Here is a 13,053-nt window from a genome sequence, read left to right on the forward strand (position 1 = left end):
GAGTCGGAAGCAAACTTGACTTGGAACTCTTAGACCGAAAGAAGAAGATAAATAAGCAAACTTTAATTGCCTTCCCACTGGCCCAGAAGCTAACTTGATTTAACCTCCTTGGGTCAGAAATCAAGCTAATTTGATCTGCCAACACCCTAAGTCGGAAGCAAACTTGCCTTGTACCCCCTGGGCCCGAAGAAAAACAAACAAACTTTAGTTGCCCTCCTATTGCCCCAGAAGCTAACTTGATTTGTCCCCCTTGGGTTAGAAGCAATCTTACCTTGAACCACCCGGACCGGAATAAAACAAGTTTTAAACTTTAATTGCCCTCCTCCTGGCTCAGAAGCTAACTTGACTTGTCCCCCCTCGGTCAGAAGCAAACTTGCCTAGCACCCACTATTCCGGAAGTTTGCTTGATTTATTCTTAAAAATTGCTCTTCCCCTAGGCTAGAAATTAGGTACGCCCATTTTAGAAATATTAAAGTAAGTTTTTATCGAAGAATCAATAGCGCTCTTAGTCTTCTAAAGTAATATTATTATTAAGAAAAGATTGAATTTCTCGTCTGTAATTTACTAAATAAAACTAGACCAATAAGGACCTCGGTGGTTTAGCGGTTTACTACACTGCCTTACTTGCGATGGTTGCTAGTACGATTCCTCGTACGGTACAAAAAATTATATCCATGAGTGATTCTTTGTATTAGTGGTGTTTTCTATGTGTTTATTCCAAAAATTGATTTTAATTATTAACTATCAGTTGTCTAGTGCTTAGCTGCTTAGCTTGGGAGTAGACGGCACTTTATGAATTGTCCTGAGATATTATTATTATTATTTATAAAATCTCTTTTACCTATAGAAAGGTACATCAGCGAGTAATATAATCTGCATTTTACTTTAGAAAAGATCTTACAAAATTTGCGTCCTATCGGAGCCGGATACATCACCAGTTACATATCGTTTGTTAAACTACATGCAATATCTTTTTTAACATCATTGTGGTACAGGACTGTACCACAATGATGTTGACAATGACGATGGATTAACAGACATTCTCAACCTAACTACTACTGGTGACCTGCCAGCATTATATCCTTAAAAATACAAGTATTTAATATTAATTAGGTATAAAGATTTCTTTCATGACTCATAGCTATTTTCCTTCAAACTTTACATCTTCACCGAACGATAGGGTGCGAGTACAGATGGCACTCCAAACCCATGGAAGGGCTTATGGAGCGGCTGAAGGCCAACTCCCGCCTGACCGATATGACTCTCCGTTAGAAGTAATAGAGACACATGCAGAAAATCTGCATAAGTAAATATTTTAAAATGTCTGGTACATTTTCTGTACCTATTAAGATTGTACAAATTATACAAGATTGTAAAGGCCATACAAAGTCGAAAGCTATTGATAGTATTCAAGGAATTGACTGAAAAACTTTCCCAAAGATGCAATTTGGAAAAATTTACACAAACGTTTCAAATACTCAAAACTTTATATAAATAATTTATTGTGAAAATATCCCATTTTGTTTATTGGTGCAAATGATTCAGTTACAGAGAGACAGAATATAGAGAAATACTTAATTTTAAACACTTTTGAATCGTCTCAAATTTTTAATGATAGCAAAATCCTTTGCTTCTAGTACAGAGCTCTCTGACGCAGATGTACATGGAGACCTGACCCCAGATAAACTGGGACAGAGTTAGACAGAGAGACAGGGAGAAATCATTTGCATCTTCACCACACGTACAACAAAAGCATAAAGTAAAATCAATCCTTCTCATTAGGAAATTAGTTTCAACACAAGAAGAACAAGCAAGAAACTTCTGTTGCCCTGTTAAAGAGATATACAACTTTACATTTCAATTCAAAATATCAATACAAGTGCTTTCGACTTATTTATGACTAACTCTGTTCCATCAATATTCAATACAACACAAAAAAATCATCAATCCGAATCGTTTCAGATCATTAAAACCTGAGAGAGCATACCTTCCTGATACAATTTGCTTCACCTCACTGCACTTGACATCCGACACTGATGGCGTTGAACAGTGGAGCTGCTCCGATCCCCCCGTCGCCGTCAGTGACCCCTGCGAGGTACTTCGCCCTCGTACAGTCCCCGCAGGTGCAGCTGTCAGTCAGAGTGCACAGACCCCTGGCTGTCGCTATGGCTTCCCATTTGATCTTCTCGTCCAGAGTTCCACTTCGGTTTAAGAGGTTCTGTAATAAACAGTCAAAATTGAAATAGCTATTCATGTAGATAAATTACAGACACTTTGTTATGTAATTGATAAACCCCATTACACAGCCTATATGGCCTACTCATAAATGAACGAAGTATCTCATTTGGAAAGTAGTGTCTAATTCTGGGAAGTCGAAAGAAATTCTATCAATTGCTTTCGACTTCCGAGAAAATATTCAAGGAACTGACTGAAAAACTTTCCCAAAAATGCTAATTGGAGAAATTTTATTTTCTGAAAAAGACACATTCTGAGGAGATAAAACTCATAGCTCCTAAGACTATCCTTTAATTCTTGTCGCTGGCGGGTCTAGGTCTAGCTGGCTCTTAAAAAAGAGCGGGCACAATAGATCTCTGCAGGTTGTAGTGACCAAAGCACAAAGTACTAGCCCAAACACCTTAATAAAGAGAAATACTAGGCAATTAAGCTGACGATCTCCTGATGGTAATACATGTACTTGGACACCACGTTATCACGTGACACCCGTGATACCATTCATGATGTTGCTATTCCGGATGACTAAGATGCAATGCCTCTTATACTGTAATTTCTCTGCCTAATCTGACCTTAGAACCCAAACACATCTTGCAAAGCCAGCTGTTTGGTGACCACAGGTGAGATAGTGACTTTTTATATTTTAAGTATTTCTATCAGTTATCTAGTACTCACGAAGTTCTGTTTGGCTTGGAAATAGATGGCACTGTGTGGATTGGTCAGGGTTATTATTATTATTACATTTACTTAAAATTGGGACGACAACTCAGTGAAGAAACTCCGGCAATAGCACTCGTAGGTACACCGTGTGGGCTTTTCATCATTATTTCAGCCCAGAAGACATCCACTGCTGAAAAAAGGTCTCCTCCAAAAATCTCCACGACGATCGGTCCAGCGCAGCTCTCATCCAACGCTTTCCAGCGATCTTGACTAGATCTTCGGTCCATCTTGCTGGAGGCCTTCCCAAACTGTTTCTTCCGGTTCGCCACTCAAGGACTTTACTGTTGTGGGTTTTTAGTGGGTAAGAATCCCACACATTCCTTAGTCACCCGTCTGGGTTGTTTCGTTCTGGTTTGTCGACGGTCTTTTGAAGATTTTTCCACACGAAAGAAAAGGTTATTAATTACTCACCCTCATAACTTCAACGTCGCTGGCTTTCCACATATCAACGTCCCTCATCTGCTGTTCCTCCTTCGACCTACTCTTCTTTGGTTTCTTCAGAGCTCCACAATAAACGGATATATCTTCGCTGGGAGCTATAGATGTCTCGTCAAATTGCAAAGAGTTCACGTCACAGGATGTGGAAGCTCCGTCAAGACTGTCCAGGTCGTAATTATGGATATCGTCGAGGTCTTCTTGTTGGAGCGTAGTTATCGAGGTAGAGTCCGTTGGGTTCTTTAGAGGTAGGTAGTTGAACTGGGATATAAAGACACATGGATAATTTATTTGCTTGAATATTTACAATGTAGATCTTCCAAGTGTTTAGGTACAAATGTTCGCCTTACATTACATACATTAAGAAGAATTGTAATTTTGCATATTCAAGCAAATAAATTATCCATGTGTGAAATCAATTCTCGCAAAGGGTAACAGCATTTTTTTACGAGTATTCTTATACTCGTAAAAATTGATTTCACATTTAATCATTTAATCTCTTTATTAATTTTAAATTCATTAAGAAGAATTGTTATTTTGCATCAGGAGGCATGCAAAATTACAATTCTTCTTAATGTATGTAATGATATAAACAACTCCCTCTTCCAAGAAGTTGGGCCATAGCAAAAACTAGCTTCAAACGAGACTAGAACCGAAGTCGAGGGCTCAAAAAATTTGCTACGGATCCCGCGTTGGTTTATTCCAGAACTGTTGTTAGTACATACATTTAGAAACGCTTGCTACATAATTCTTAATATACAAAATTATATATTTTTATTCTCATAGTGTTAAGCTAACAAAACAAAACTCCTCTTATGAAATTTAGTTGATCTAAGAATCTGAGAATTGGACGAAAACTATTTTCCATTCCTTTGACAGCTTTGGTGGTCTAGCGGTTTAGCACAACACTTTACTTCCGATGGTCGCGGGTTCGATTACTCGCATGGTGCAAACATTTAGTTAGCTTAACTTGTGTCTAGACGGCGCTGTGTGAATTGTCCTGAGATTATTATTATTATTATTATATTATTTAATAGTGAGGCGGAAGAGAGTTCGCAGGCTCTGCTAGTTATAATATAATTACTATTTGTCAATTCATCAATCAAATGAAATCCTAATAAACCAAAGAAAATATATTATGATATATGTAAAGAAAATATAATATGGTATATGTAAAGAAAATAATACAATATATAGGCCATACCTGACCGTCTTCGGATTGGCTGCGCTCACTAAATCTGGTCGGCGTTGGTTTCTCGGAAATGACCTGCAAACAACACGAGGGGAGGCCTCGTTAATATTGCGAGACTAGTAGGGTTGTCAACATCGGTGTTACACATCCATTAGTAACTTTAGATGATGACTACAGGAAATTACAATTTGATGTATTTACTTCTGTGTCGAAAGAAATCGGTAGCTAAACTATTCTAATGCTGTTAGCCGCTGCTGGCATTTACAGCTTCACCGGATGATAGAGAGCGAGTGCAGATAGCACTCCAAGCCAAAGGATGAAATTATATAGCTAACAATATACAAATACTATATCTGCTTGATCTCTACAAGAAAACCACTGTGTTAAATTCATAGTAAGTTTGTCACAATAATCTAATTGACCTAACCTCATACTCTGGTGCCTAGGCAGCGTATACCATCAGCGCAAGTGAGTGCACCATTCCATTATCATCCATTAAAAATTTCTGGTAAATTCGCCACGATGGGTTGGTTGGAGTGTTGACCTGACTTCATGCTCATCTTATCATCCTTAACTAGTGTACTATTTTAATTAATCTACGGAAAAAATATTTCTGACTGCTCCATATGGTAACAATACTGAAGATAAATCATTATTGTTTCTTTCCATTTTTTGTCGGCAACCCTATCTAGGATATTCGATCCTATATTGGCGTAACATATGTTAGTTTGTAAACACACGCTATATTTGTTTCAGGGAATAAGTGGTTGGAGTTTTCGTTCGTTAAATACAATTATAATATCGTATATATGTACCTATTGTTAAATACCGTGGCAGACTGCCGTCGTCAGTGCCGTAACCATAGAGACAATTTTATTTTACATATTTTATTATTATTTCTTATGTATGTTAGTCTATAAGGTATTTATAATATGGGCCATGTAGCCTGAATTAAATAAATAAATAAATACAATTACACCACATTTCAATACGGTAGAGTTATCATATTGTACACATCCTATGTGGTTGTAGCTCACTCATGTATAAAAAAATATGTCATTTGGAAAGTATACACTTTATCCTGAGAGATTTCTTCCAATTCTTGTCCCTGACGGGTCTAGGTAGAGGACTTTGAAAAGGAGCGAGCACAATAGATTTATACATGTCGCAGTGCTACAGAGCTGCTATAGAGCTTTTTGCCACGCACAACCACGTTGTGGAATCACCTTCCAGCAATGGTATATCCGAATTGAATATAATATAATATTGAAAGCAAGAAAAGATTTTATGCCTTCTTAAAAGGATTTCTAAACCGATACGATATTAAAACCTTCAAGAAAATAATTTATAGCTTCTTAAAAGATCGACAACGTACTTGCAATTCCCTGGCGTTGTGGGTACTCATGGGAGGTAATCACTTACTCATTTGTGGGGACAAACGCCATACAGTAAAAAAGGTATAATATGTCATGCCTCTTATCCTGTAATTTCACTGCTCTACTATTTTCTACAACTGAAACACAATTTACAAACCAAGCTGTTTAGCGATAGAAATAGATGAGACGAGACACAAGCTGCTGATTTTGTACGAAATCTATCTTTGGTCAGTATGACCACAGATAATATTACAGTCTGACTTACCTCGTCATCATCCTCGCTGTCCAGATGCAGGTCTGATATGTCTGCAGGTATCAAGTCCTCAACTATACCCTTACTTGTTGAAGGAATAGGAGAACTAGGTGATGCAACTGTTGGAAAAGTATCATTTTAGTTAAAAAGTGTCATTAGGTCCTATGGGAATGGGTATAAAACTTTACACTAAGGTACATAAGGTATATAAGTGGAATCAGCTTGTTTGCCATTCGATTACATAAAAATGAGAAACACAATTTATTTTATACAGGCGGTCCTTGTACTTAGGGCATGATTTTTTTATGGATGATAATGGAATGGTGCACCCGCCTGCGCTAACGGTTTACGCTGGCGGGACACCAGTGGAGGATGATAAGATGAGCATGAGGTCAGGTCAGTTAGCCCATCTTAACAAATTCACCATGAATTTATCACGATGGTTTCAGGGGAACCGCCTGGAGGTCAACCTGACATGGTACATAGCTAGCAATAAGATCATCAGTCCACATTACTAACAATCCCCTTTACGGCATGTTAGGTTCTCGAAATACGCGACATAAATCGAAACGACGTAAGTCGAGACATATTTTTTCATATGTTTACATGTAAAGCTCAAGGGTTAGGATCCACACGGATTCAAAATTAAAAAAAAATACTGCATTTATAACAAAGGATATACATACTTTATTATCAAAAGTTGGACTACGTAAAACGAGACAACATAAGTCAAGGACTACCTGTACTACGATGGTGGCAAACAAGCATACGACCCATCTGATGGTAAATGGTTACAGTAGCCTATGGACGCCTCAGACACCAGGGGTATCACGTCCGAGTTACCGACCCTTAAAACACCTTAATATACCCTTGAAAAACCCATGCTGTAGTTTCGTGAGAAAACCTCGGCAGGAAGTTCATTCCACAATCTAAGTGTACGCGGGAGGAAGTTCCTCTGAAACCGCACTATCCGTGACCACTTAGGTTCTAGCGTGTGGAGATGAATTCCCTGTCTATGGCGAGCGATGGTAAAAGGTAGGTGTGGGCATCATGTCGAACAATTCCTCAGAACACAGTATGTTGTATATTCGGTAGAACACACAAAGAGATGTGAAGTCTCGCCTCAAGCTAAGCGGTTCGATATCTACACGCGGGACAGATTGGGATCATCGACAAAGGTGCTCCTGCCTAAAGATGGTCGCGGGTTCGATTGCTATCATGGCATAAACATTTGTATCCATGTAATATGTATGTATTTACGAAAAAAAATATATCTATACATTAGTATCAGTTATGTAGTACCCAATACACAAGCTTTAGCTAGCTTTACTTGGGACTAGATGACGCTGTGTGAATTGTCCTGTGATTTATACATCTATACATGTAAATAAAATTGGAGTGTCTGTTTCTAATATTGAAATAACCGTTTTTTACTACATGCATATGAATATAAATACGATACATACTTAAACCAAAATATCATTTTTACGATTTTTGTCTGTCTGTCTGTTTGTTCCGGCAAATCTCTGAAATGGCTGGACCAATTTTGACGGGACTTTTATTGGCAGGTAGCTGATGTAATAAAGAGTAACTTAGGCTACTTTTATTTCAGAAAAATAAAGTTAAAATCCACGCGGACGAAGTCGCGGGTACAGCTAGCTTATTAATATGGGACATATATTAGTATGGGACAGAAAAATGAATCAATCAACGAACTGACTGCTGATTGGAACTCACCATGTTCAGTGCTGATGTTTAGAAGGTTCTCCGTGGAGGGTTGCTCTTGCTCCCGACTCCTCGTTTTGAACAACCCGAATTTCACAGGTGCCATATCCTGGAAGTTGTTATATTATTATTTTTTAGAATAGAATAGAATAGAAAATCATTTATTCAAATAAACTTAATTTAAGCACTTTTGAACAGCCATTAACAATTTGTTTATCTACCACTCGTTCGAAAAGCTGTCTTATCACAAGAAGAACGAGCAAGAAACTTGTGTGTTGCTCTTTTAAATAAGCCTTGTAAGTTTACATTTACAAGTCGAAACGTGTGAATACGTGTGAATGTGTGTGTGTGTGTGCGTGTGTGTGTGTGTGTGTGTGTGTGTGTGTGAAAGTATGAATACGTGTATTAACAATATACATACTACGACCAATTAGTGGAGCTGCCATCTTTAAAGTTACCTACGTAGCTTCAATACATAGTATAAAACAAAGTCGCCCTATATATGCTGAAATCTTTACAACTACGCAACTATATATGCTGAAATTCAAGAGGAAGTTTTATATGTATAATAAATGTATACCCGTGCGAAGCCGAGGCGAGTAGGTAGTTTAAAAATAAAACATTATAAACGCATTAGTAGTTTAAATGAATAATAGAAATGTCAAACTTAGTTTTTTGTATACCTAAGTCAAATTCGTTAATTGCCGTGAATCGTAATAACATTTATTTGTCGTCTAACTACAAGTAATGGATATTTTGTGATTTATTACTCATATATTCTGCGTAGCCATAATTTTAAGTCTAAACCTAAAAGATGCCACATCAAATATGGGGTTTTCAGTTACCGAAAACTGCGCTATTTACGACCGCATTTCTAGCCAGTGTGCGACCATAACAAGCACTAAGAAAAAAAATTTATGCGCACAAGGTAGAAAATAAAAACTATTAATGATAGACAGATAGATAAACAGTTTTTGTCTACTAAAACTAACTACTAACAATTCTCTTCCCTTCGACTCTACGTTATTTACCTGCGCGGCGCGCTATAGTACCTAAATGTAGCTTAAAAATATCACATAAAAAAGTATTATATTTTTTTAATTAACCTTATTAGATATAATTATGCCACAATTTTATGTTAACGAACAATAGTCTACCGAATAAAATAATTCAAATGGATAAAAATAATTTAATAAATTTCTTTCTTTTACACTAAAAAAAATACCTACTGAGCAATTAATCACTAGGTGGGGCTTCTAATACAATTATTGATCATATTAAGTATTGCCTCGGTCTTTCAAACAAAGACAATTAGGTATAAATATAGGTAAATTGAATTACTATAACTTATAATAATTTAAAAAACATCTTTTAAATATTATTAATTTATACGGTTGCAAATATTTAATTACACCTATGTAGGTATTACGCGAAATAAAAACCTTTGTAACCTTTTGCAGAGACAGAGTATGAAATTTGTCATAGAAAAAAGGAAAAAGCAGAAAGCTAATGTTTATTATAATGCTTGAAAAATACGTTTAATTCATAAATTAAAAATGCCTTTGTTATAAATGCATATTTTGTTAAAAGTATATGTTCGTATATCGACCAATACTTTATTATTTTATATTTAATATTACAATCTGTATTTCATTTTAAGCATAGAGTAACTATTCATTATTTTTTTCACAAAGAAATCTAGGTAAAAAAAAGACTAGTATTATTTTTATTATTTCGTATTTTGTAATATTTTATAGGTTTTATTCATGGTATTAGTCACATCCGACATTTAAGAAGAGTTTATGATAGTTTTGATTGAAATAAAACATAATTACGACTTACCTTTCACGTATTAATTAAGAACGGTGAAAATATTCAATGAAACATACAATATATAACTACACCATACATTTTCTCACAAGGACTTTTGTATAAAGATTATTAAACACCAAAATCTCGAGGATTGAAATATATTAATCTCAAAAATACAAAGGTAGAAAATATTTGGATAAAAAATATGGGTTTTATGTGAGAATATTTAGTAAAATACAGATTTATTGGTACAAAAACGCTGGTACGTGTTTCACTAAAACTGAAAACATTGTACTGGGTGTTTTATAATACCGCCGTAACAGGAGTAAGTTTTCTTTTCAGTATCGTAACAGTAGGCTACTGGTATTTATCGCGTACCTGTTATTTAGGTACGATAGAATTTAATTTTTGTTCAAAATATTTAATTTTACAATATTTTGTATAAAATATGTACGTATAGTATAGTAGGTAAATGCTTATAAAATGGAAATTTCACACTATCAGTCCGTCCAATCCCTAAGACTGACGGGTCAGGAATTTCCTCCACGCAACAAAAATCCTCCTGATATCAAGAAAACTCTAAACACTAAATCGTGCAATCAGTTGTTCACTTCCATGATATAAGAAAGTTTTGTACAAAATTCATGATTCTGATCTAACAGTTTTTACTGAATACAGACTAGTACAGATTTGACACACTACAACATGCTGACAATCCTATATGAGGTTCTATTAAAACCTTTTTTATTTAAAATGTATTTATTATAAAATACATGTTAATAAAATTTATTACAACATATAAAAATGATGCTCACAGTAGCATATAAATTAGTGTATATGTCATGTAAATTGTAATAAATAAAAAATTGTATTATCTTTAATACATACAAATGTATGTAAATTGTACAAATTGTACAAATGTATGTGTTGTATTTTTAGTAAACAAACTGCAATGTAGTGATTTGTAACTGTTCTAGTTATCTCAGTCACATAAAAGTAACAGTTCCGCCGTTGTACTAATAAAACACCTTCCGCCATTTTGATTGACAACATCGCACTTGCGCGCGCATTTTGTTTATAATCCGTTTAACTTCGATTTCAGTATCTGGTTTACTTCGATGTCGTATTAAAATATACTTTACTGTAATACTATACGGTGTTTATTTCTATGTACAGAATTTCCTTTACACAAATTGACTTTAAATACATTAGCTTCCGTAAATTATAAGCACTAAATGGATTTATTCATATTAATTTTACATAAGTCGAATTCGTTAATTACCTTGATTCTATAGAGGTTATTTTTGGAGACTTATGCAAGGACACAGGGCGTAATTACGACTTTTATTTATAGTCTAACTACAAGTAATGCGTCATATAGCCATGATTTTGAGTCTAAACCTAAAACATGGAATACCTACTTTATGCCACAGTTCTAGGTTATAATGTACTTTCTCTTCTCTATATTCAATAAATAACAATATAGTAAAATGTAATGATTATCTCATTGCTAGCAATCTACCATAACAGATTGAGTTTCTCACGGTTTTTCCTGGAATCCATCGCGATACGTTCCTTATGAATTTTCCTAGATATGGTAACTGAGCTGATCTCAAGCTCATTCTATCACCCTCCACTGGTATCCTGCCAGCCTACACCGTTAACGCAAGTATACCATCCCATCATCATCCATTAAAAAAAATGAAATAGAAATAGAAATAGAAATAATCTTTATTCAAATAAACTCATTACAAGCAGTTTTGAATAGTCATATTTTGATTCTACCACTCATTCTGTTTTTTGATTACGTACTATATTCTTTTATCTACTTTTTAAAATTTTCATATTTTTTTAATTTTATATATTGACATTTTGGTGACATTTCTTTGTATTTATCTAGATACTACAAAACGTAGGAAACAATAAAAATATTAATCATTTCCGAACTGATTTTCCGTATAGTAATGCTTAATCAAAATAATTGATTACTGTTAATCCTCCATTATTTTGACAAGGTTTCTAAAAATAGTTCTCATTGGAAATCTTCTTTTAAAATAATTTGACGGCATTTTTTGTATTTACTTAAATACTACAATATGTAGGTAATAATAAACATATTTATCATTTCCGAACTGATTTTCAGTATAATATAATTGTTTAATCATAATAATTTATTACAGTTAGTTCTTCATTATGTTTGACAAGGTTTTTTTTTAAATAGTTGTCATTGGGAATTTTTTAAATCAAATTATAGAAGAAACATATACTTTTAAAATTTATGTAGATTAAAAAATAAAACTATACAAGATGGAGACAACTTTTATCTTTAGTATATTATACGTATTTTTTATTTATATAGATAAATAGCATTATAAGAAATATACTAGAAGAATAGAGATTTATTGAAACACGTATTATAAAGTATGAGTCAAGAATTGAACTAAAAAAAAGATTGTATGTGAACATAATTATAAACTTAAATACTTTATAATACAAACATATTTCTGATCTATAATAGATTACTTTTAGCGATAAGGCCGCCGTTTGTTTGATAAATTTATGAAAGCCGTACGTAGAGCAACGCTATGAGTCGTAGCGGTGTAGCGTAGTTGAGGTCTTAGGCATAGCACATAGAGGTAAATCCCGTAGAATATTGTAGATGGTTGCTATGATAAAATTAATATTATAAATGTGTAATTTAATAACACCGGACAATTCACAGAGCGCCATCTAGTCCCAAGTTGAACAGAGCTTGTGTTATGGATACTCATGGATCAAGTGATAGATATATTTAATTTCTAGACAACTGATATGAATACATAGATTTTTTTTTATAAATAAATACGTAATATACATAGGAAACACCCAGATCGTCACAAACAATGCAAATGTTGTACTGTAATCGAACCCGCAACCATGGGAAAGCAAGGCGGTGTCCTAAACCGCTATACCACCGACGCCGTAATTTTGTTTTTTTACAGTAACAGGAAGAATGAAGAATTTTAGAATCTCTATGAAATAGTAGCACGTGTGAGTTCGATTCATCAACCACCATTAAGAAAATAAGAAATTATGCTGACATTCGTTTCATTTATTGACTAGTTGCCTAGACAACAATGAATAGTAGTCTATAACAATACTTATTAATACAATTTTTTGTAGTGTGGAAGGAATCGAACCCGCGACAATCAGAAAGAAAGACTATGTGTCTTTCTTTCCACCAGATGTGTCCACCAGTCCACCAAAGACATGATTCACAAATATTGGTATATATAAAGGTAGGAATAAAAAAACAAACTTGTATTTCC

At 34.6% G+C, this 13,053-nt stretch overlaps 1 protein-coding gene across 2 annotated transcripts; it reads right to left on the bottom strand.

Moving 5' to 3' along the window:
- Positions 1 to 1,601: 1,601 nt before the first annotated feature.
- Positions 1,602 to 9,967, bottom strand: LOC131852291 (uncharacterized). Of its 2 annotated transcripts, XM_059202967.1 has the most exons (7): positions 9,776 to 9,967; positions 7,946 to 8,042; positions 6,221 to 6,327; positions 4,592 to 4,654; positions 3,364 to 3,648; positions 1,988 to 2,218; positions 1,602 to 1,829 (listed from the first exon to the last, which is right to left on the bottom strand). In XM_059202967.1, exons 2-6 carry the CDS (start codon positions 8,037 to 8,039, stop codon positions 2,012 to 2,014), a joined length of 756 nt encoding a protein of 251 aa, XP_059058950.1. In that variant the 5' UTR covers positions 8,040 to 8,042; positions 9,776 to 9,967; the 3' UTR covers positions 1,602 to 1,829; positions 1,988 to 2,011. The 2 variants fall into 2 exon arrangements, with proteins under 2 accessions (XP_059058950.1, XP_059058949.1); XM_059202966.1 differs by lacking the exon at positions 1,602 to 1,829 and having other exon boundaries at positions 1,954 to 2,218.
- Between the last annotated feature and the right edge of the window lie 3,086 nt (positions 9,968 to 13,053).

Source organism: Achroia grisella, unplaced genomic scaffold, assembly GCF_030625045.1.
Source record: "Achroia grisella isolate CSIRO2021 unplaced genomic scaffold, CSIRO_AGI_Agris_v1 utg841, whole genome shotgun sequence".
NCBI lineage: Eukaryota > Metazoa > Arthropoda > Insecta > Lepidoptera > Pyralidae > Achroia > Achroia grisella.